Raw genomic sequence first — 21,543 nt, forward strand, 5'->3', positions numbered from 1 at the left:
TTTTTTTTTCTTAATCTGTGAAACTTAAAAAATAAAATAAAAGAAAATCAACTTCCTATATTTTTACACTGTAAAAAAATGTTTTACTGTACAATCACAGAAAGGGATGTTACATTTAACAATAATTTGCAAATGACTGTGTCCTAAATACAGTAGATAGATAGATAGATAGATAGATCATCTATCATCATTACATTATTCCAAGGGCCTGTGATGCCCCTCGAAATAATTAATAATATAACATTGTGCCTCCAACCCTCCTCTGATAAGACTTTAAACAGTGTAATGTCGTCAAAAAGCCAGAAGTGTTTTTTCAAAATCTGCTGCAGGATGTAGCTACAGTATCTACAAATAATTGGATGATTGCACCTGCAGACAACAATGAGGTCCTCAGACCTGTTTCTGGACCTTCGGGGGCTTCTCATACAGGATTCTGCAGGAGTGTCAGACCAGAGTGAAACTTGTGTCTGGGGTTTGTTTCAGAGGACGCACACGGGGAGGAGGAGGAGGAGGGGGAGGAGGAGGTGGGTGTGGGGCGGAATCAAAGAGTTGAGACTTATTGTTTCAATCTGAAAAGGAGCTAATAGTCGACCATCGCAACTCGGGATCTGAAATCCACGGGGTGCCCCGGGGCCAGGTCGTACAATGGCACCCTCACTCCCTCCCCGCAGTGCGTCTTCCTGCCGCAATCTGCGGCCAACGACTCGCGCTGGGGGGAGCGCATCTGCGCCGGTGAATCGACCATCCAGGGCACTTTGAATGGCCACCGATCAAGGAGAGAGAGTTTGTGAGAAGTTCACCTGAAAGCTCTTGGTGTTTTGTGTGTGTGTGACTTATCCATGGTGTTTGTTTTCAAAGTGTGATGTGGAAAGAGCAATAAAATAAAATAAAAAATCCAGTCTAAACACGTAAGTCTATATAATGCAAAATAACCAAAATAACTTACACTCAATTTCCAAGTTAGATATATATTAACATCTGGTAAATATACATAACTATTAACAAATATATACACAATTGTCCACATATGTGCCTATAAAAGCATAATATCACCGTACATATCATTAAAAACGTGCCACTTACTAATAGTATTAGTACTAAATAGTGTAAGACATAGACAAATGCGCATAAAGGAGAGGAAAATATAACAATACGTGCAGTTTGTCCCCCCATAAAGTCCTTGAATTAGCTTTTATGTGAAACTTAGGTGATATAATAATCCTGATCACTGTGATCCCTAATTTATGAGCAGCAGAACAAACATTCTTTGTTCCCCATTCATTTATTCAGTCACTAGTTTACTCAGATTTATTCACAATTGCAGTGTCACTGTATTTTATTTATTTAAACGTAAGTGGTTAAATGGATTGGATTTTAATATCAAAGCCATGTCTTTACAGATAAATCATTTTAATTCATGTATGGGCTGAGTTTATAGTGTTGCCATGTAGTCCCTGTTTAGCAATGTAAATATGCGTTTCCCTGAGTTTTAATGTTGCAATTCCACATACAGAGAGCAGGAGTGGGCCCAGAGTTTCTGTGAGAACACGCCCACCGCTTGGGTGAGAATCAAGGTCATTCACAAACTCACCGTCAGCTGTGCGCAATTGTCTGCGCCAGCCAATGAGAGGAGAGATGCGGCGCTCCGTAACACCCGCAGCTGTGATTAGGAAAACCTGTGGAGGCCTGGCTGGAGACGAGCGTGTGAGTTTGAAGGTGAAGTGAGTGGAAGGCGTCGTGCGAGGCAGGATTTCATGGAGTAGGCCGCTGGCGTGTTGGTGTTTATGTTATGCACCAAAACGACAAGGCCTTTGCGGAACTTTCCCTCAAACGGACTTAAACTCAAACACTGGAGAGCATTTTTTTGTACCCCTCTTTGGTTCGTGCGTAAACCTGGAAACGTATGAGTAGGTTTAAAACCACTTTGTGACTTTTTTTAAAAATAACTTTCAGTGTGAGACGCGTGCCAGATTTAATAGGGTTGTTAACTCGTTTGGAAGATGTCTGAGAGGTCGCAGAGTCCGGAGTACCAAAGCAGGCCGTATGACTTCAGCCGCTCCAACACTTGCGCCCAGCTTCTGGGTCAAGACGTTCTGGGCAACGCTGCGTCATTCCAACTTTCCCACAGCGTTTTGTCGGACCCGAGCATCCTCTACAACAAAGCCGCGTATGGTGCCATCACATCGGCCTCCGCGCAGACTATTTTCCCGTTCCCAGCCATGACCAGTGACTACAGGGGACCTGACTTGCAGGCAGGAGATTTTGGGCAACCAAAGCACTGGTATGCCTTCGCCGCACCCGAGTACACCGGCCAGGTACCCGGCGTGACGGCACTGACCCAGCCTACAAACCTCAGCCCCCCTATAGCCGAGACCCGGGAGCAAATCAAACACCCCGAAATTAAGACGGAGAAGGACACCGGGGATGACTACGCAACGGAGATAAAGGCTCAACACTACCCGACCCCGCCAACCTCTGCCGCGATGCCCCACGGAGTCTTCTACCCTGCGGCGTGGAACCCGTCCTTCTGGCCTGGGATCGCGCACATCACCCCGCCTGGCAGCAACCACCCAAACCCCTCAACGTCTTCCGCATCCTCCCCGTCTATGTCCCCTTCGCCCCCGAGCAACGGTCTACCAGGAAACGCGTTTTTCAGCGTGAGCGCTACTCAGTCGGCCCCGGGGCCCCAAGCCCCGAACGTGGCCTCCTCCACGCGCAGCAGCGGCTCCTCCAGCGGCGGGTGCAGCGACTCAGAGGAGGTAAAATACTTAAAAAATTATGTTTTGTCATTTTATTTTGTAGGGAATCTGATTTATGCTGAAGTTTTCCATCTGTTAATAACTTCATTAACATGTGCTTTCTAACACAGGAGAACCTGTCCACAGAGGAACTGGAGCAGTTTGCTAAGGAACTGAAACACAAGCGCATCACGTTGGGTTTCACTCAAGCTGATGTTGGCCTAGCCCTGGGGAACCTTTATGGTAAGCTCTGCTGCCTTATGGGGAATAAAATGGTTGTAAATTGAGTTTGTGTGGAGTTCCATGAATCTATGGGCTGTCATGGTGCCAATAATGCAATGTAATCAAGTGTTCCACCCAAAGAGCTGTATGGAATAGTAGACTTTCCCCCAAGTCACTCTTCCTAATGTTGTTGTGGGTAATATCAATATCCATCTTGGTGTTCTCCTGCAGGCAAGATGTTCAGCCAGACAACGATTTGCCGCTTCGAGGCTCTTCAACTCAGCTTTAAGAACATGTGCAAGCTCAAACCTCTTCTGCAGAGATGGCTGAATGAAGCCGAGACCTCGGAGAATCCCCAGGATGTAAGTTTGGAGCACTCAAAACATCTGTCAACTAGTCTACAAGACAAACGCATCAAAATAGGATTGAACCATCTGCCATCTAGTGGTGGTATTAAGCACTAGTTTTAATGAGAACTTTGAACCCCCACCATTTACGGCTGCCTAATTTGTAGAGCTGACTGTACATCCTCACCTTTTTGTGCACTCGACACTTCATTATAACTCATTTCCAATGTCTTAGATGTACAAGATCGAGAGAGTGTTTGTTGACACCAGAAAGAGGAAGCGGAGGACCAGCCTAGAGGGCGCTGTGCGCTCTGCTCTGGAGTCTTACTTTGTCAAGTGTCCCAAACCCAACACCCAGGAGATCACACAGATTTCAGATGACTTGGGCTTGGAGAGAGATGTAAGTGCAACGGCAAAGAAACGCTCACCACTCTGCAGAATCTTGTTTTGGGGCTTGTTTTTAACGCGTTTGTCCTTGGCAGGTGGTACGTGTTTGGTTCTGCAACCGAAGACAGAAAGGAAAGCGACTGGCTTTGCCGCTGGATGAAGAGTGCGAGTATTACGAGCAAAGCCCATCCCCACTGAACATGGTCCCATCCCCCATTCCCAGCCAGAGCTACCCTGTTAGCTCCTACCCTGGAGCCCCTCCTCCCCCACTGTACATGCCCCAACTTCACCGGCCTGACGTCCTGAAACAAGCCCTTCACCCAGGACTTGTTAGTCACATGACAGGATAAACATGTTCAAAGTCCTGGCCAAATCCACAGACTACCCCCCCAAACTCCTCTTTCAACCCCAACTCAAGATGAAGACGAGGGTCTCTTGTTGACAGGAGTCGCATCATCCCAACGGGGACCTGAAACTCCACACCAAAGTGATTTGACTTCAAAATTTTTGGACTTCTTGTTAAATGTGCCTTTTTTTTTGGATTAAGCAGATTAAATTATTCCATAGGCTTTAATAGTTGCATTTTCTTCTTGCGCTATAGTCCAGTTCCAGAGTGACGATGTAAATACCAGCAGGGTTAAAGAACCAGGGTTATCTCCTCCACTTAAGCTAAATCCTAGGTTTTCTGTGGCGTAGATGAAATGTGAATCTGGGTTAATGGGGGATAAAAAAAAAGTGAGTAGTGGTTCTTTTTAAATGCAAAATTCCTCTCTATAGTATGAAAATGTTGTCCATCTGTAAAAAGCAGCTAGATTATTGGTCTAAAATATCTTCCATTGAAATGGAAAACATAGAATCTTTTTATGGTGAATTTTTCCTTGAATTTTGCACAAAGTGGCTTTTGTAATGTTGAATATTTTCTTCTTTCTCTTTTTTTTTCTCCGTGTTTGTATATCAAACCCAAATTTTTCCTGACCAAATTTATGTAGGAGAAATCAATGATGTTAGGTGTACCAAACTGAATCAAAAGCAACATTAAGGGAGTGTGAAGAAAGTTTTCTTGGTGTCTTAGCTGCTAAATCTGCCATTTGCACACGGTCAGTGTATTTTTTTCTCGGTGTCTCTTGTGAGTGGCGGCGAGTAACGTCCGGCCAGACTTTGATCGGCTGTTCTCAAGGTGATTAAATGTGTCCGTGTACCAGATTGTGTAAAGATGTTCTATGTTGTCGGAATAACTAAATCAAATGTTCACTGAAAGTTGCTTTATAGTCAATGAGACTTTTTTCAGAAATGGACATTAAATGTCTCGATACCTCACGTGACTGAATTTCCTTAAGTGACAATGAGTTCTTGTATCAACTGACATGGATCTGGGGGGAAAAAAAATTAAGATTTATGTCGAGGCATTGTTTTACCTGGCTATAACAGAAAAAATATCATTTATTTGTTGCACTGAGGTGTTTTCACTGAAAACAGTCTAAAAACCAAACCAAGTAGCAGTCATTTAAAACTTATTTGACAATATTTGCAAACCACTGTTTTTTTTATTATCACTAAATCTTTGCACATTTTCTACCAAAGTAAATTATGCTTTTCTTTTGTGCATCTAGAGCATTCCAGTGAAAGTTAAAACTAGGCCAGGCCAACCCGCATGACGCTCTATGTCTAGTTTTATGTGGCTTTTGCGTTCATATCAAGTGATGTGTCTGTGGGGGTGTTTCATGTAGATGTGTACGCACGTTCGCCATAGTTTCAATATCAAATGTGCAGATGCACGAGGGAAACTCACCGAGTAAACCATTTGTGTCAAGTTCGTTCTGAAAATGAAAGGGGGGGGGAAGAAAATGCCCAGCAAAACGAAAATACGAAGATGAACAATGGCAAGCTGTTCTGTCATGTTGTGACATTTATAGTAAATCTAGCTGAGCAGAGATCTGTGTGTGAGAGCTCTTAGTCTCCGAGTGCTGGCCACCACTGGTTTAACAGAATACTTCAGCGATTTGCATGTGTCTTTGTATCACTAGAACAGGGGTAGTATTTTTGGAAACTTGTGCTTCTCAACCTCAAAGTATTCCTTTCCGTGTGCAGAGATCAAGGTTAAAGGTAATTTCCTGGGTTAACCATGTGGTACAAAGTTCAAACTCAATCACTACAACTGCAGTATGTATCCTGTTATATTCAGCTTTGAAGACTGTATTTTTGTGAACTCTGGCATTGTTTTAACGGAGGAACATTTTGATTGAAACGTAATGGCCAGGCGTTAAATTAGTCTCGGACAACCCAGAAGGTAAAATGTTTTATATTGAGTCATGTACTGTGTTTGTAATTCTCCATTCATCTTCTACTGCTTTATCCTCCACAAGGATCGCGAGGAGGTGTTGGTGCCAATCGCATCTGATCTCAAACAAAAAGGTGGGGTCACACCCATCACAGGGACACACAGAGACAAACAACCATCCATAACCTGAAGGTGATGCATCTGAAAGTCAAGGCTCATCATAGTCAGTGTGTCATTTCCTTTGTGGGCTTGTGCTGTGCATTCTGCTGTGCACTCAGATCCTATCAGCTATTGTGCAAACTATTAGAACAGGTCCTATTTAATTTCATCCATTTCATTTGTTTCCATGATGTCAACTAGTTTCTGTAACGTTAAAGAACATGACCTGTTTACTCAAGTTCTTACTCAGTGTATGTATTTATAATTAACCAGGCCAGCAGTTTCTTTCTTGTATGGCTCGTGGTGTCTGTGGTTGTGGCAGTTGTTTCAGTTGAAGTGACCACGTTGTGGGTTCCTCTTGAGGATGTTTAAAGCAAACCGAACACACGCCAAATAACCACCGCAAACATCGAAAAAGCCCAGCAACAAAATAAAAAAAATGCATGATTACTTAATTAAATGCAAATAAATAAATAATAAAAAAAATAAAAAAGGCAGGCCATGATGAATGCAAACGTATGGTTTAATTTACACCTTGTTTTTATCCACCTCAGGCCCATATAGTATTAAAACAGAGAAGTACCATCTGTATTTCTGAAGCTCTCACTTTAAAATGTGTCCTCTGCCTGGGGAGCCAGGGCCCACACTTGGGGAATTACAGCCCCACCTCATTAATGTTTGTATGTTTTTGGGTTTTTTTTAGGTTCCACCGATGATCGCAGTTAGTTAGCATTGACCCAGTCCATGAGATTACTGTAAACTCTATGCTGAGGTAAACTGTCATAGTGCACGCAGATTTTACACAGTCTCTCTCTCCATTCTACCAACCGTTTCACTTTCCAGTGCTGTCTCCAGGTGAAATATTCACTGTAGCGTTTCTTGTCCTTTGCCAGCTCGACCAGGTACCTGCCCAAATCTTTTACAGATGCAAAGTCATCAACGTGGATGAAAGAATTAGGCGGAGCCACAGCTTTATAGTCGCTCACTGATGGACCCAGGACAACAGGTACCGCCCCTCCTTGATAAGCGTTCCACCACAGCTTCTCTGTGATATAATCTTTGGCAACAGAGTTCTCAAAGGCCAAATAGAAGTAGCAGCGTGAGATTGTAGGTAAGAGGTCACTGCTGGGGAGATTTGTGTTTGTCCATTTTCCATAAACCTTCACAGGAACCACAGAGAGGAGCTCATGGTACACTTGGCTTCTCCTGTGGTGGCTCTGATAGTTACTGACCACCCAACAGACAAGAGAGCTCTTGTTCTGAGTGACATCTTCTACCAGTTGTCCCTCAGTCTCCTGAGGTACCAGCATGCCATAGGGCAAAATGATATCAGCATTCCTCCTGTAGGTCATGGTCATGTTAAAGATATTTGCATACTGCTGCAAGTTTCCATTGTTAGCAGGTGACTCAAGGGACAACCAGGCCCACCTCTGGCCCTGGGGCCGTGGAAGGTCTAAGGGCAACTTCTGGATGCCCTGAATCAGCTCTCTGTTGTGGAAGACCACCACATCAGCTGATGAGAACATGGAGTGCTGGTCCACCAGTCTACAGCGAGGGATGTGGTAGAGGTCCCAGCACACGTCACCCTGCAGGGACGTTACATAGCCAAAGGGCCAGTACCACAGCAAGATGGTCACATTTCTGCTGCCGCTGACGCTATGGTTCCAGAAGTTGGTGTGATTCATGGTTGTTAGAGCCTGGGGTCCACTCAAGTATCCAGTGTAAATACACAGCAGGAGAAGACAAAGAAAGGAGAGGACGATGTATTTCTTCACTGAATGCAGAGTCTTCTTAATGTTCAACCCCTCCTGTCACAAAAGGGAATGAACAACTTTGATCAAAAAACCTAAAGAAAGTTGCCTCCCTATATACCTAATATAATACCTAACTGTTTTATGTTCAATCCATACTGAGTGCTGATTTAATGATGAGCTAAATCCATTTTAACAGTGGTAGCATCATAGTACAGCTGACACACACAGGAACAGGATATTCTTTTATACATTTTCTCACATTTAAACGCAAAAAAAAAAAATTTTTAATCAATTTTTCTAAAAGCAAACACATTTTAACATAAAGTTTTTTGTAAATTGATATTAAATTCTATTGTTTCAGCAAATCTGTATAGAATGTCTGCTTATTTTACATTTTATCTCAATTTGAAACATTACACAACATGAAAAGGACTCTTCCTAGTTTATACAGTTAATGTGCAATAAATAAGCTTTACATTGTGAACGGAATGGCTGGACCATTGTTATCATTGAAGCCAGTATTTCAGTTTAACATGTCTCCCTAATCTCTGATGATATATAGTAGTCATTTTATGGCTTAATACAATACAATGTTCACACGCAGTTCCTTCAATGATTCAGTTTGATCTGTGATAATATCATGCATCTGTCATCACTTTCAATGCAGTTTGAACTCACCATGATCTTCTCCATCTCACTCTTTGACTTCCAGGACGACAACTCTCCACCACCCAGTCAAGAAGAGCCCGTTTTCTGCTCTCAACTCTATTCCTATGTAACTTTTTTATATTTCCTAAATGAAAAAGAAAAAAAAGGAACGAAAGATTCAGAGAAATGGGTGTGAAGGATGTCGTGGAATCTGACCAAATGCTTTGTCTAACCACAAATGCTATTAAAGTTAATCAGAATATGATTCAAAAGCAAAGCGGGGCGGGTCCAGCCGGTCAATGCGGTGTCATGTCCAAAATCTACTTTTGGACATGTAAAAAATTCATTTTCAAGGACGCACAATGATCAACTCACTCTATAGCAAAAGCTTTAAGAGTTATTTTGAAAAGGTCAGCTAATTAACAAAGCACCGTTCCACTCAAAGCAGAACAGTTGCTGCACAGAAGGATGAGACTTCTCTTTACTCCACAGCAAAAAAAAAGCCAAAAACTTAAATATGAATTATATTTTAACTTAGAAATTGAGTAAATTTATTCTATCCCCTGTGTTGAGCTGCACATAAGATTCCTTCTTCTCCTTTATTGGCCCAACAGAAAATCTTTTGTTCTCATTTCTCAGTGCTTTATATGTCTGAACACTATGAATTCAACTCAGTTATATTTAAATGCATTTTAAAGTGCCACATGAATAAGCATGTCTTACCCTGAGATATCCTCCGGATGTCTTTGGAGATTACCAGAATATACACACACATATATATATATGTATATATATTTACTGTATGTATATATATATATATATATATATATATATATAAGACATGGGGTAAATCCTCTACGATGGGATGCTATCACTGCCATTTACCTTCAAGTGAGCTTATATGGGATGTGTGACATGTGAACACACAGGATATGGTGACATATTCTATCCTAACTCCTCCTCCTAATGACATTCAGCATGTGGGACTGTGCTATACAATATCACCAGTTTTGCTTTTGAATTATGAGCTTGGATAAGTGAAGCAAACGGTTATTTTCAAATGTCAAAAGACACGGTGAAAACTCCGAGCCTGATTCGCTTACCTTGTCGGGAGTGATTTGTGCCCATTTCTGTGAGCTGCTGATACGGAAAATGCTAAACGTGAAGCATCAAACACCACATTTGATTTGATTTTGCTCCCACTGTTGTTATCAGCGTCCACCACCTTGAGTTCCGACTCTCCATCTCGCAAACATGATCCTTAAGCTCTTTGATTGTATGATAAGTTTTGCTGCATACACATACTGCTGTAAAAACACAAAAGGGGGAAGTGGATGCACCAGAGAACTCTTATGCCAGTGAGTCATCACGGTGAGGCTCCCATGCATGCTAAAACATTCTACAATCTGGACATTTAAATAACCTATCTGGTGGGGTAAAAGACAAAAACTATGTTTAAATTTTTTTTAAATTTTTAAGTGTGTTTATTCAGAAAGTTTTGGCTGTACGTGTCAGTTGCAAACCAGGCTGGCGTCTTCTTATCACTAAGAAGTGAGCAAACATGATGAGCAAAAGCAGCAGGATTTTCTCATGATCTACATATTTGACTTGGCATTAAATGTAGCAGTATAATCTTTTTAATCCACAATGATCTGTACAAATACACCAATGTCATTATTGTGTCATGTCTTCCTGTCTACCGATTACATTCGCATTGAAGATCCATCCATCCACTGTCTACCGCTTTATCCTGGTGCTAAACCCAGCTAACATGGGGCTAAACGCGGGGGGGGGCTGGGGGGGCACCCTGGACAGGTCACCAGTCCATCGCTTGGCAAACATATAGAGACAAACAACCATTTACCCAAAATGAGTGTCCAGTTAACAATCACAGGGAGAACATGCAAACTCCACAAGGCCCAGACCAGGGCATGAACCTTCTTGCTGTGCACCACTGTGCGGCCCTGGCATGAGTTTAAAGTCTGAAAATTGTTTGAGGCCCACCAACCGAAGAAATTATTTTCTTTCACATAGTTTGAACAACCTTGAAGGCTCTTTAATTTGAAGTGCATATAGTCTGTAAGTTCCCTCAGTAGTGCACATGTGATACTTAAAGATACTATAGTATACAATACTTACAATAGTAAGTCAGTTTAAATGTGTCCTATCTATTATCATTGCCCATAATCCCATAAATCACCCCAACATTCTTTTTTTTTTTTGACATTTCACAGCCTGCCTGCAGTACCCTCATGTCCCACTAGGAAGTCAGGGCCACACACTTTTGGGAATTACAGCAGTATGGCTCCACTAATCAGTGGGGGGGGGGGGGGAATCCAGGTTTTGATGACCACATACATGTGGTTTAAATCACAGTTAGTTAGCTCAAGAGTTGTTAGCATTGACCCAGGCCATGAGATTACTGTAAACGCTATGCTGAGGTAAACTGTCATAGTGCACGCAGATTTTACACAGTCTCTCTCTCCATTCTACCAACCGTTTCACTTTCCAGTGCTGTCTCCAGGTGAAATATTCACTGTAGCGTTTCTTGTCCTTTGCCAGCTCGACCAGGTACCTGCCCAAATCTTTTACGGATGCAAAGTCATCAACGTGGATGAAAGAATTAGGCGGAGCCACAGCTTTATAGTCGCTCACTGATGGACCCAGGACAACAGGTACCGCCCCTCCTTGATAAGCGTTCCACCACAGCTTCTCTGTGATATAATCTTTGGCAACAGAGTTCTCAAAGGCCAAATAGAAGTAGCAGCGTGAGATTGCAGGTAAGAGGTCACTGCTGGGGAGATTTGTGTTTGTCCATTTTCCATAAACCTTCACAGGAACCACAGAGAGGAGCTCACGGTACACTTGGCTTCTCCTGTGGTGTTTCTGATAGTTACTGACCACCCAACAGACAAGAGAGCTCTTGTTCTGAGTGACATCTTCTACCAGTTGTTCCTCAGTCTCCTGAGGTACCAGCATGCCATAGGGCAAAATGATATCAGCATCCCTTCTGTAGGTCATGGTCATGTTGAAGATATTTGCATACTGCTGCAAGTTTCCATTGTTAGCAGGTGACTCAAGGGACAACCAGGCCCACCTCTGGCCCTGGGGCCGCGGAAGGTCTAAGGGCAACTTCTGGACGCCCTGAATCAGCTCTCTGTTGTGGAAGACCACCACATCAGCTGATGAGAACATGGAGTGCTGGTCCACCAGTCTACAGCGAGGGATGTGGTAGAGGTCCCAGCACACGTCACCCTGCAGGGACGTTACATGGCCAAAGGGCCAGTACCACAGCAAGATGGTCACATTTCTGATGCTGCTGTTGTTGCTGCTGTTGTTGCTGCTGCTGCTGCTGCTGCTGCTGTTGCTGCTGCCACTGCTGCCACTATGGCTATGGTTCCAGAAGATGGTGTGACTCATGGTTGTTAAAGCCTGGGATCCACTCAAGTATCCAGTGTAAATAAACAGCAGGAGAAGACAAAGAAAGGAGAGGATGATGTACTTCTTCACTGAATGTGGAGTCTTTTTGATGTTGGACCCCTCCTGTAACAAAAGGGAATTAACATCTGTGAACAAAGGAAACCAAAAGAAAGTTGTGTCTATACCTTAAGGCCCTGGTATACTTCTGCGCAGCGCGGACCCTGTTAAATTTGCGCGTCAGGCTCCTGCAGTATTTCAATTTACCATCGGATGGCGGTACAAGTCTGGACACGGGGGATAGGACACATTCCTACCAAAGAAGAAGAGAACGATGCTACACCTCCCTTGGACACGTCTGGTTTGAGCGGCTCACCTTTGGACAGGGGAGTCGGGGTGTCAGCTGGTTTGAGGGTCACCAGGTTGAGCCTCGGATGACTATCCTTGGCGACTCCTTCTTCTTCTGTTGTTGAAATGGTTTTTGTGCGGGATTTCAGTTTGCCATGCGCTGTGTGCCAAAGTACCAGGGCCTTTACTGTAATATGTTAAATCCATAAAGATCGTAGCATGACCTTATTCTGACACACAAAGGAAGAGGATATTCTTTTATACATTTTCCTTACATACAGCTCCTTTAGATTACAAGTTAGGAATACTGAGTCCTCTCACTTTGTGTCTTTCTTTGCATTCAGTTTTTCCAGGTGACGAATGACATGACATTTACTTTATAATGATTTCACAATGGTCAACACAAAGAGTGTGTTATTAGTTTTACCTAAGGGTTAGTTTCCATGAGCTCCAACAGGTTGTTCCCACACCACACCAAAAACTCGCTTTTCACTCAAGTTTATTTAAGTTTATTTGGTTTTAACCATCAACCACTATCGCTGACTATATTTTACATATAGGCTGTGCATTTTATCTTATATTTATTGCACCTGTCATCACAGCAATGCAGTTTGCACTCACCATAACCTGCTCCATCTCACTCTTTGACTTCCAGGACGACTCTCTCCACCACCTGTCAAGTAAGAGCCCGTTTTAAGTCAGTCAGTCAGTCATCATCTACCGCTTTATCCTCTGCCAGAGTGTCGCGGGGGGTGCTGTGCCAATCTCAGCTACATCGGGCGATAGGAGGGGTACACCCTGGACAGTTCGCCAGTCCATCGCAGGGCCACACACAGATAGAGACAAACAACCATTCACTCTCACACTCACTCCTATGGTCAATTTGGAGTGTCCAATTTACCTATCCCCACATTGCATGTTTTTGGACTGTGGGAGGAAGCCGGAGTACCCGGAGAGAACCCACGCACACACGGGGAGAACATGCAAACTCCATGCAGAAAGGCCCTTGTTCCAACCGGGGCTCGAACCCGGGTCTTCTCGCTGCAAGGCGAGAGTGCTAACCACTACCCCGTTTTAAGTTAAAAATGAAAAAGAAAACGGAAGGAAAGATTCAGAGAAACCTGCAATTTTCACGTGCTAGGTGGGGCACACTGCCAGTCTCTCCCTCACCTCGGTTTTCTGGAAGATGCTAGAGATGACTGGTTTCCACCTCAGCTGATGGAGAGAGAGATGGTCGTTGTGGCAGCCACTCATCCTCCAGGGGTTGATTATATAAGGAAGGTCTTCCTGCTGCAGGTTGTTTACACACATAAGACCTTCCTCTTCCTCGTCCTCTAAAGCGTTGTAACACAAATGGGGGGGATATTTGGTTCCTTGAGATATATGATCAAGAGTTTTAATCAGTCATTATTTTTCTGGTTGGATGATTTAGTTTTGATAGTGGCACACTTCAATGTTTTTGCATAAAAAGAGAAATCAAAAACAAGGTATTGGAGGGGTTCCTCGAGTTACAGGTCATCACAGTTCCTGTAGAGCAAGGGTGTCGGACTTAATTACAGAAGGAGCCGAAATGAGCCAGATGAGGTCAAACATTTCTCCATTGTCCATTTCCATCCATCTTGCCTGGATTTCCAATTCTTAACAATTGGCTGTACTCAATCATTTTGTACTAGATGTATAAAGTTAAAAGGGGGGGAGCCAAATACAAATGAGGCTCTGTGGTTTCAAAGTCCACATTTCATTTATTTATTTATTTTACTGGCGAGGTAACTTGATGAGTGTGGTACTAATCAGTGCATCAGTGGGGGTGGGGGGTGCAGGCAGGAAACAGATATATACAGTAATATACCGAATACAATTGTATTGTGGACCGGGTGGCCCAGACGAAGGAAGCCAGTTTTCTATTGTTGCTTTTCCTTGGTCAGCCATCTTCCCCCCTGGAGATGATGAGGTGGAACAAGATGTGCTGGTAACAATCCAAGATTTTTTATTATTATTATTTTTACTTTTTACATTTTTTTGCTGCACACTCTGCATGCATGCTCTGTTGTAAAAAGAGGAAGTGTCGAGCGTGGGCTTAAATGAAACCACACGGTCAGTAAATCATCACAGTGAAGCTACTAGAAAAAATAATAATAATGTAATGTAATGGACATTTAAATAATCTGGGACAAATACAACAAGAAGCTCTTTTATGTTATGTCTGGGGAGAAAGAGGAAGGTTTTTTAAAAGACTATTATTCACACAGTTGTGGCCATTGTGGTCTCAGTTGCCACATCAACAAACTGTAAACAGTTAGACTGAGCAACAGGATGTGGCAATTTTTCAACAGATACCTATTTGTCTAGCTAATATATGACATCATTTCCTTTAAAATGCTGTTGACATCTCGAATCCATCATGATTAACACACAAAGAGGGTAAATGTTTGTCTAAAGGTCTATTTCTCTACTTGGTAAATGGTCCGTATTTATATAGCACTTTTCTGCTATTGATGACCTTAAACATTTGACATTCACCCATTCACACCCATTTTCTCTCGCTTGATCTTTCATACCCATTCCCACGCTGTCAGGAGCACCACGGAGTTAAGTGTCTTGCTCAAGGACACATCGGCATGTTGACTAGCGGATACTGGGAATCAAACCCACACTTTGAACCCCACAGTTGAGAGATGACTCGCTCTACCCCTGAGCCACCATCCCTTATGTTTTTCATATAAACTTGATTGTCACTCTTGTATTCATGCGCATGGACGTTATGTGTGAACTTGATTAAGTTTAAGGCTGAGTTTAGGCAATAATTGGTTGTGGTTAAGGTTCTTCCAATAAGTTCGGACAGGCTGTACACTAAGAGGTGTAAGGTTGCCCTACGAAGTTCCCTCACACAGATCGCTATCCTTCATTCACATCCTCCTTCTTTTCTTCAACACGGCTCTTCAATCTAAAGAAGTCTCCATCTCTAAGATTTAGATTTAGATTTAGATTTAGATCATGCCTCCTCTCATTTCCTCAGCCTCATCCTTCTTCATCACACCTCAAAGCTCTTCAGCACAGTTCAAAGTTCTCCACTGATAGGCCCTCTACTCTCTCCAGTCTCTTTATCATAGTTTGGAGCTCTCTTTTATTCTTATCCTCATCCTTGTTCCTTAATCCCCTTTGGATTCTCCCTCTCTCTCTCAAAGCTCTTCTCACCTCCTTCGTCAGGCCTTCACATTGATAAGCTGGTTGCCAACCACCAATAAACCCTATCTTGCATTAAAGAGCAAATGCTAGAAAATCATCCATGAGGAGACTTCATTTAGCAAATGTGGGGAAGTGATACAGACAACACACTCCAAAGTCCTAAGACATTGTGTCCTCACCCCTCCCCCTGTCAAGCTATGGCGCAACACTCATGACAAGTAACTTTAAACATTCAATTTATTTATCCAGAGTATTCATTCAGTATTCAACAGAGTCATTCTTACGCGCTAAAATGAAGCTAGTTGAGGCTTCAGAGAAAATAAGTTTTCCTCAAACTGCTTAGTGTCTTCAGAGAGCGTGAATGGTATTTGTATGTACTTATATTTGTTATCTTTTGGCATAAGCACTTCTTCTCCTGTACACTAACAGATGCAATGCTGCAGATCACAGTTTGAAGTTCTTGAAAACAGATCATTGTCCTTCATTCTCATCCTTCTTCTTTCCCCGTTCCCTAATCCATCTGGATTTGAATTCATGGAGCCCAAAACCTTGTCTTCGTGAGGCAGAACTAATCTCTGAAGGACTGTCAAAGTTAAGGGTTAAAATTTTGATTGTGCTTTGGTCAAGGTTAGGTTTAGGCATTGGCTGGTTATGATTAAGGTGATTAATGCTTTGTTTGGGTTTTTCCAATGAATGGAAGTCAATGCAAAATCCAAAGGAGAATAGTTGTACAAACCTGTGTATGTGTGTGTGTATATATATGTATATATATATTGTATATATATATATATATATATATATATATACACAGATATAAACAATACTAAATTCCGGTTTGCTCAACGCAGCATTGTGCTCATTATATACATATTATTATAGTTGTATAATATTGTAGTAATTCGCTTTTGCTTGATGCCAACTGAGGTCACAGAGGTCACAAAGGCTAAAAAGGTTGAGGAATTTGAAACAATAAGCACAGGATTTGAACATAAAGTGTCTGTGACATGAAAACACAATTCATCATAACATCATCAACATAATACCACTGTCCAATGATGCCTTTGTGACTGAGTGAGGCACTCTTGTGCTATTGCTCACTTTGTCCAACAGAGGGCACTGCCAGGCTTTCCTGTCTTCTTCTCTTCCAATAAGGTCAGCAGGCCATACGCTAAGAGGTGCAATGCTGCCCTCTGCAGTTCGAAGTTCTCAATTACATTTTGGATCACATTTTGTGAGCTTTTTCTTTGCTGTATATCTGATCCTTTAATTCCTTTACATATATATGTAAAGGAATATATATATATATATATGGTTATATACATGGACCATCGAGGGGAGAAGAGCAAAATTAAATGCTGACCACCTGGTGCAGCTCTTAAATCCATTTTGAGAATTCCACAGCACATGTACATGTACATACATATATATATATATATATATATATATTATCTCATTCTTCTTAGCTCACAATGTTTATTTTTCTTTGTGTCAGGTATTGCTTGGACGTGTTTTCCTTCCTTTCCTGTGGCCAATCACACACAAACGTTTACTGTCCCCAGTACATTCCTGCTGCATGAGGAAGTCTGTTTATCTGCAGACATGAATGCTGATCGGCAACTAAGAAGGTTGTGGGATGCACACACACACACACACACACACACTCAAAAATTACGTGAAGCTAAAAGAAAGACACCAGAACACAGAGATGGTAGAATAGAGTCAAATATGTTTTTATTGTCATTGTAGGCACAGCATGTAACAGAACAGCATGCAACATCAATCAAAACATTTATATATGAATAAAATCCCTGTTCAATAAAAATAGAGCGTAATAGAATAGAATAGTATTGATAATAGATAGATAGGAAATTGGGACCAATTTAAATAGAAATATGAAGAAAGAAAAGGTGGGTTTAACAAAAGTGGACAGACTGAGGAAGTAAGAGTTCTAGAGTGGCATACTTATTTGATAGAATATGCAACCTGAGCGGTTGAGAAGAGACATCCGGATTTACTCGTTGGACCGGAAAGGCCAGAGAAGGTGTAGGCTGCCTTCCGAGGCATGACAGGTGTGGTGAGAGACAAACAAAAAACAGACAGGCACAGGGACGACAGGAGAGGGAGGAGAGGGCGAGGTGAAACCGTGACTTTTAAAAAAAGCAATTACAGGCAAAGTGAGTAAACGTGATAGAGGAGACTGTAAAAAAGTCACCATCACCAGTTTCAACTTCATATTTCTGGCTTGCCTTTGCATCAGAGGTTGAGGTTACAGGGTTACAAGACAGCGACAGAGGGACAGAAAGATGGCCGAGGCCCCAAAGATTGAACTCTTTGTGAAGGTAAGACCCACAATAATTTGGTTGTGTTTTAAGATAAGTAAACTCGCAGTTATTTTTTATGAACAAAACCATCACTTATTATATTTCACTGCCTCTAAATGTGAACAAAACTCTAAGAAGAATGACTGTTGCAGTATTTTATTTTATTTTATTTTTTAGCTATGTAGTTGGTAGATTATCTTTTATTTGTATCCTGATGTTGTATAGGGCACTTTAGTTTGTCAAAGTGTGTTTGTTGCACCAAGCCTATGGACCCTATATATAAGTATCTTAAGTCATTACTTAATATGGGTGGAAAACAGCCTCAGCCCTCCATTTAAAATTCCTCAGCAGTTGCTTTCAGACTGCCAGAGCAGAGCAGAGCAGAGCAGGCTTGACAAGAATACCAGCGCAAGTAATCAAAGTCTGGTCAGACATACTACAGCACAAATCCCAGCATGCCATCTCAAAGACTAAATCTGATTAATTCCAATTCAAGCAATAGCGTGCCACTGTCACTATCTGTTCCTTGGGGTTCCTTTCTATGTATGTTGCTGTCCTGCAGCTTTCAGTGGGTCTGTCACTTAAAAATTGTCCTGTGTGTGTCTGTCAGGCCAGTTTGGACACCGAGAGTGTGGGAAACTGCCCTTTCTGTCAGAGACTCTTCATGATCCTTTGGTTGAAAGGGGTCAACTTCACCCTCACTACTGTGGACATGAAAAGGTGAGGACACAGTGCAATTTAATCAAATAAAAAAAAAAAAACAACTAGGGTTGCAAGCAGCACTGAATGGGCCCTCACACGGGCCCTCACACCAACAATAATAATGTGGTGTACTTACTGTGGCCAGTAATCATGGCAGACTGATTGGCCCTAAAAATCAGATGAAAAACAATACAGAGATATGATGTGTTGCTATGCCTTCATCTTCATATAACAATTTCCAGCATGCTGTTCACTCAGAGGTGTAATGCTGCCCTCCACAGTCCACTATGGTTGCCATGGTAACTCACATAACTCACATACAGCTCAAAGGAAGGTGAGGGCGGCATCTCACCTAAGCCTTGAGCTGACATACTGTCTGATCAAACCTTTCTAGCCTTTTTGGTGCATTTATGGCCAGACTTTAGTATCACATTATGCTCTAATGTATGATGGCCTAAACAAATGTTCTTTCTGTAAAAAGGAAACGTGTGTAGTAATGGATGACAATTGGACTCTTACTGTTGTATATACACAGGGAATGGAATGTTCAGAGAACTTCTCACTTGATTTTTTTTTTTTACTGAAGATTCTTCCTTGGCCCAATATTTTATTTATTTATTTAAATAAAAAGAAAATTGGACCTTGACCACATTTACTTGCTGATCTACTGGTTAGGTTGCATGTTGCAGCTGAGTGTCTCTCATCTCACCATTCCTTTCCAGGCATGTAGAATGATAATTGATCATTAAAAAAGTCAAAAGGTGTTTAGTTCATCTATTTAAAAACTCCTGCTCCTGATAAGGTGAAAACATTTTTTTTTTTCTGCTCCTCTGTTGCAGGGCACCTGACGTGCTGAGAGCTTTAGCTCCCGGCTCTCAGCCTCCCTTCCTTCTCTACAATGATGAGGTCAAAACTGATACCAACAAGATTGAGGAGTTCCTGGAGGAGGCCTTAGCCCCACCACAGTGAGCTGACGGCATCATATTTCTTACATTTTCTAATACCTTTTTTTTTTGTTTCCTCAAAATATCTCACACATTTTTGTTTTTTAACGGCAGGTATCCAAAACTGTCCTGTCGATACAAAGAGTCCAATGGTGCTGGAGAAGACATCTTCCGGACATTCTCAGCATATATAAAGAATCCCAATCCTCATCTCAATGACAGTGAGGACATTGGTTCTAAAAATCAATTTACTGTCATTTCTGTATCATGTGTTGCCACAAAGGGGAGACTAAATAACCTGAATGTCTTTCAGTGCTTGAGAAGAAATTTCTTTCCAGTCTGGTGCGGCTGAGCAAGTACCTAGAGACCCCTCTTCCTCATGAGCTAGATCAGAACCCAAATGCCCATGAGTCCACACGCTCCTTCCTGGATGGCAACACCCTCACCTTGGCAGATTGTAACTTACTTCCCAAACTCAACATTGTTAAGGTAAGGAGACTTAAACAACAGTTAATATAAAAGCTTTATTTTTTATAAAATGCCTACTGATACAGTCCCTATTCTGGATTTTTTTCTATTATTAAAAGACAGTTGATATGTTGCCCTCTAATATTTCATCAAAATTAAATCTCCTTTTCCCTCAGGTGGTGTGTAAGGAGTACCGAAGCTTCAACATCCCTAAAGACCTTCGTGGTCTGACACGTTATCTGGAAAATGCCTACAAAAAAGACGAATTTAAACTCAGCTGCCCAATGGACAAAGAGATCCTCTATGCTTATGGTTCTGTGGCCAAATACCTGGCACATTAGACCAAGGGGGCATGACCGAGCAGCATTATTAAGAGCAAAGAAGAGCAGGACTACAAATGATAGATAAACAGAGAAAAGGTGACAGAAATTCCTTAAATAATGCATGTGATTTAGGTTTTGTGTCAAATTTAATATGGATACTAAAGAAAAATTGTTTCTAGATGGACAGTTCAGTGATTGGTTTTGCAGTAAAAGAGCTGTTGTTAATAAAGAGTTGATGATGTTTACTGGATGAACTACTGCATGCTCTAATTGTACTGGATTTCTTTTTTAAGCCCGCTGTAAGAGAGAGAAAAGCACTGTATATCCCACAAATTTCTTTTTTTGGTGTCCAGTTGTGCATGTGTGTATTACATCTAAGCTATCATTCATCATTGATCATTGATTGCAGTTAATCAGTTAGTGTTTAGGGAAAAAACCCCACAACATTAATATGAGAACAGAACTGTTTCAGATTCTTAATTGATTGAAGAAATTGAACAATCTAATTTAATAACGAATAATGTTTAAAAAAGTTAGGGAAAGAAATTACATGCAGGTGAGACTTATTATAAAGCTATTTTTTTTTGCACATGGGGAATTGTATAAGCAAATATATGAATCGTTTTTTTCTGTCAGGAAAGTTGCAACACTTAATACATTGTTTTAGTGAATGCAAAGGTGTGTATACACTGTGTGTCTTTACCTGTGATTATATGTCTGTTCTTTTACCTACTCGCAAAAATGTGTTACATTATATGTTCCAGTGTGTACCAAGAAAGTGAAATATAATAATGGCAATTTAATAAAAGCATAAAATAAAAACAGGGATGTGTTATCATTGAATAGTGACGTGACTAATATGTTTTCTCAGAAACTTGCAGTATTCCATGTGTGACGCACAGGTTGGAGAGACTGTTATGTTTTAGGAGATATATTGGTCAACATTTGGAATCACAGGATACCTCTTGATAGATACCAATAATATCATGATACAATGATTCTGTGATAATCAATATATTGCAAGACAGTGATATCATCACAATATCTGTCTAACTGAAGAAAAAAAAACCTTGTTGAAAAGTTAAAAGTGTAGGATTTCTGTAGAGACATAGAGAACAAAATGCATAAAGTATATGTATTGAACGTGGATGGAGCATCTCTTAATGTAGCTTTCTCCACCATTGTCCCGCTGTAAGCTCCCTCTTCTTCGGTCAGGTAACTTCCGCCCAAGTTTCCCTCATTATTTGAGCAGTGCCGACACGGGAGACCGGAAGTAGTGACTGTTTACTTTAGAGCGCCTT

At 41.6% G+C, this 21,543-nt stretch overlaps 4 protein-coding genes and 1 long non-coding RNA gene across 5 annotated transcripts; 3 read left to right on the forward strand and 2 right to left on the reverse strand.

The window, feature by feature from the left end:
• The first annotated feature begins 1,630 nt into the window (after positions 1-1,630).
• On the forward strand, positions 1,631-5,011 carry pou5f3 (POU domain, class 5, transcription factor 3). The gene is made up of 5 exons (XM_058617157.1): positions 1,631-2,759; positions 2,870-2,981; positions 3,192-3,322; positions 3,543-3,707; positions 3,790-5,011. Exons 1-5 carry the CDS (start codon positions 2,001-2,003, stop codon positions 4,042-4,044), a joined length of 1,422 nt encoding a protein of 473 aa, XP_058473140.1. The 5' UTR covers positions 1,631-2,000; the 3' UTR covers positions 4,045-5,011.
• Positions 5,012-5,910: 899 nt separating this feature from the next.
• Positions 5,911-7,107, forward strand: LOC131446403 (uncharacterized). Its single transcript, XR_009233914.1, has 4 exons — positions 5,911-5,981; positions 6,058-6,164; positions 6,835-6,903; positions 7,025-7,107. It is a non-coding gene; the product is annotated as an uncharacterized LOC131446403 (long non-coding RNA).
• LOC131446402 (alpha-(1,3)-fucosyltransferase 7-like) lies at positions 6,637-9,342 on the reverse strand. Its single transcript, XM_058617598.1, has 3 exons — positions 9,257-9,342; positions 8,564-8,678; positions 6,637-7,939 (listed from the first exon to the last, which is right to left on the reverse strand). Exons 2-3 carry the CDS (start codon positions 8,576-8,578, stop codon positions 6,854-6,856), a joined length of 1,101 nt encoding a protein of 366 aa, XP_058473581.1. The 5' UTR covers positions 8,579-8,678; positions 9,257-9,342; the 3' UTR covers positions 6,637-6,853.
• Positions 9,343-10,857: 1,515 nt separating this feature from the next.
• LOC131446514 (alpha-(1,3)-fucosyltransferase 7-like) lies at positions 10,858-12,068 on the reverse strand. The gene has a single exon (XM_058617788.1). It carries the CDS (start codon positions 11,951-11,953, stop codon positions 10,919-10,921), a length of 1,035 nt encoding a protein of 344 aa, XP_058473771.1. The 5' UTR covers positions 11,954-12,068; the 3' UTR covers positions 10,858-10,918.
• Positions 12,069-17,556: 5,488 nt separating this feature from the next.
• On the forward strand, positions 17,557-21,066 carry clic3 (chloride intracellular channel 3). The gene is made up of 6 exons (XM_058617339.1): positions 17,557-17,823; positions 18,416-18,525; positions 19,347-19,472; positions 19,566-19,672; positions 19,765-19,940; positions 20,096-21,066. The coding sequence occupies exons 1-6, from the start codon at positions 17,788-17,790 to the stop codon at positions 20,258-20,260; spliced, it is 720 nt and encodes a 239-aa protein (XP_058473322.1). The 5' UTR covers positions 17,557-17,787; the 3' UTR covers positions 20,261-21,066.
• Positions 21,067-21,543: the final 477 nt, after the last annotated feature.

This window comes from Solea solea, chromosome 19 (genome assembly GCF_958295425.1).
Source record: "Solea solea chromosome 19, fSolSol10.1, whole genome shotgun sequence".
Lineage (NCBI taxonomy): Eukaryota > Metazoa > Chordata > Actinopteri > Pleuronectiformes > Soleidae > Solea > Solea solea.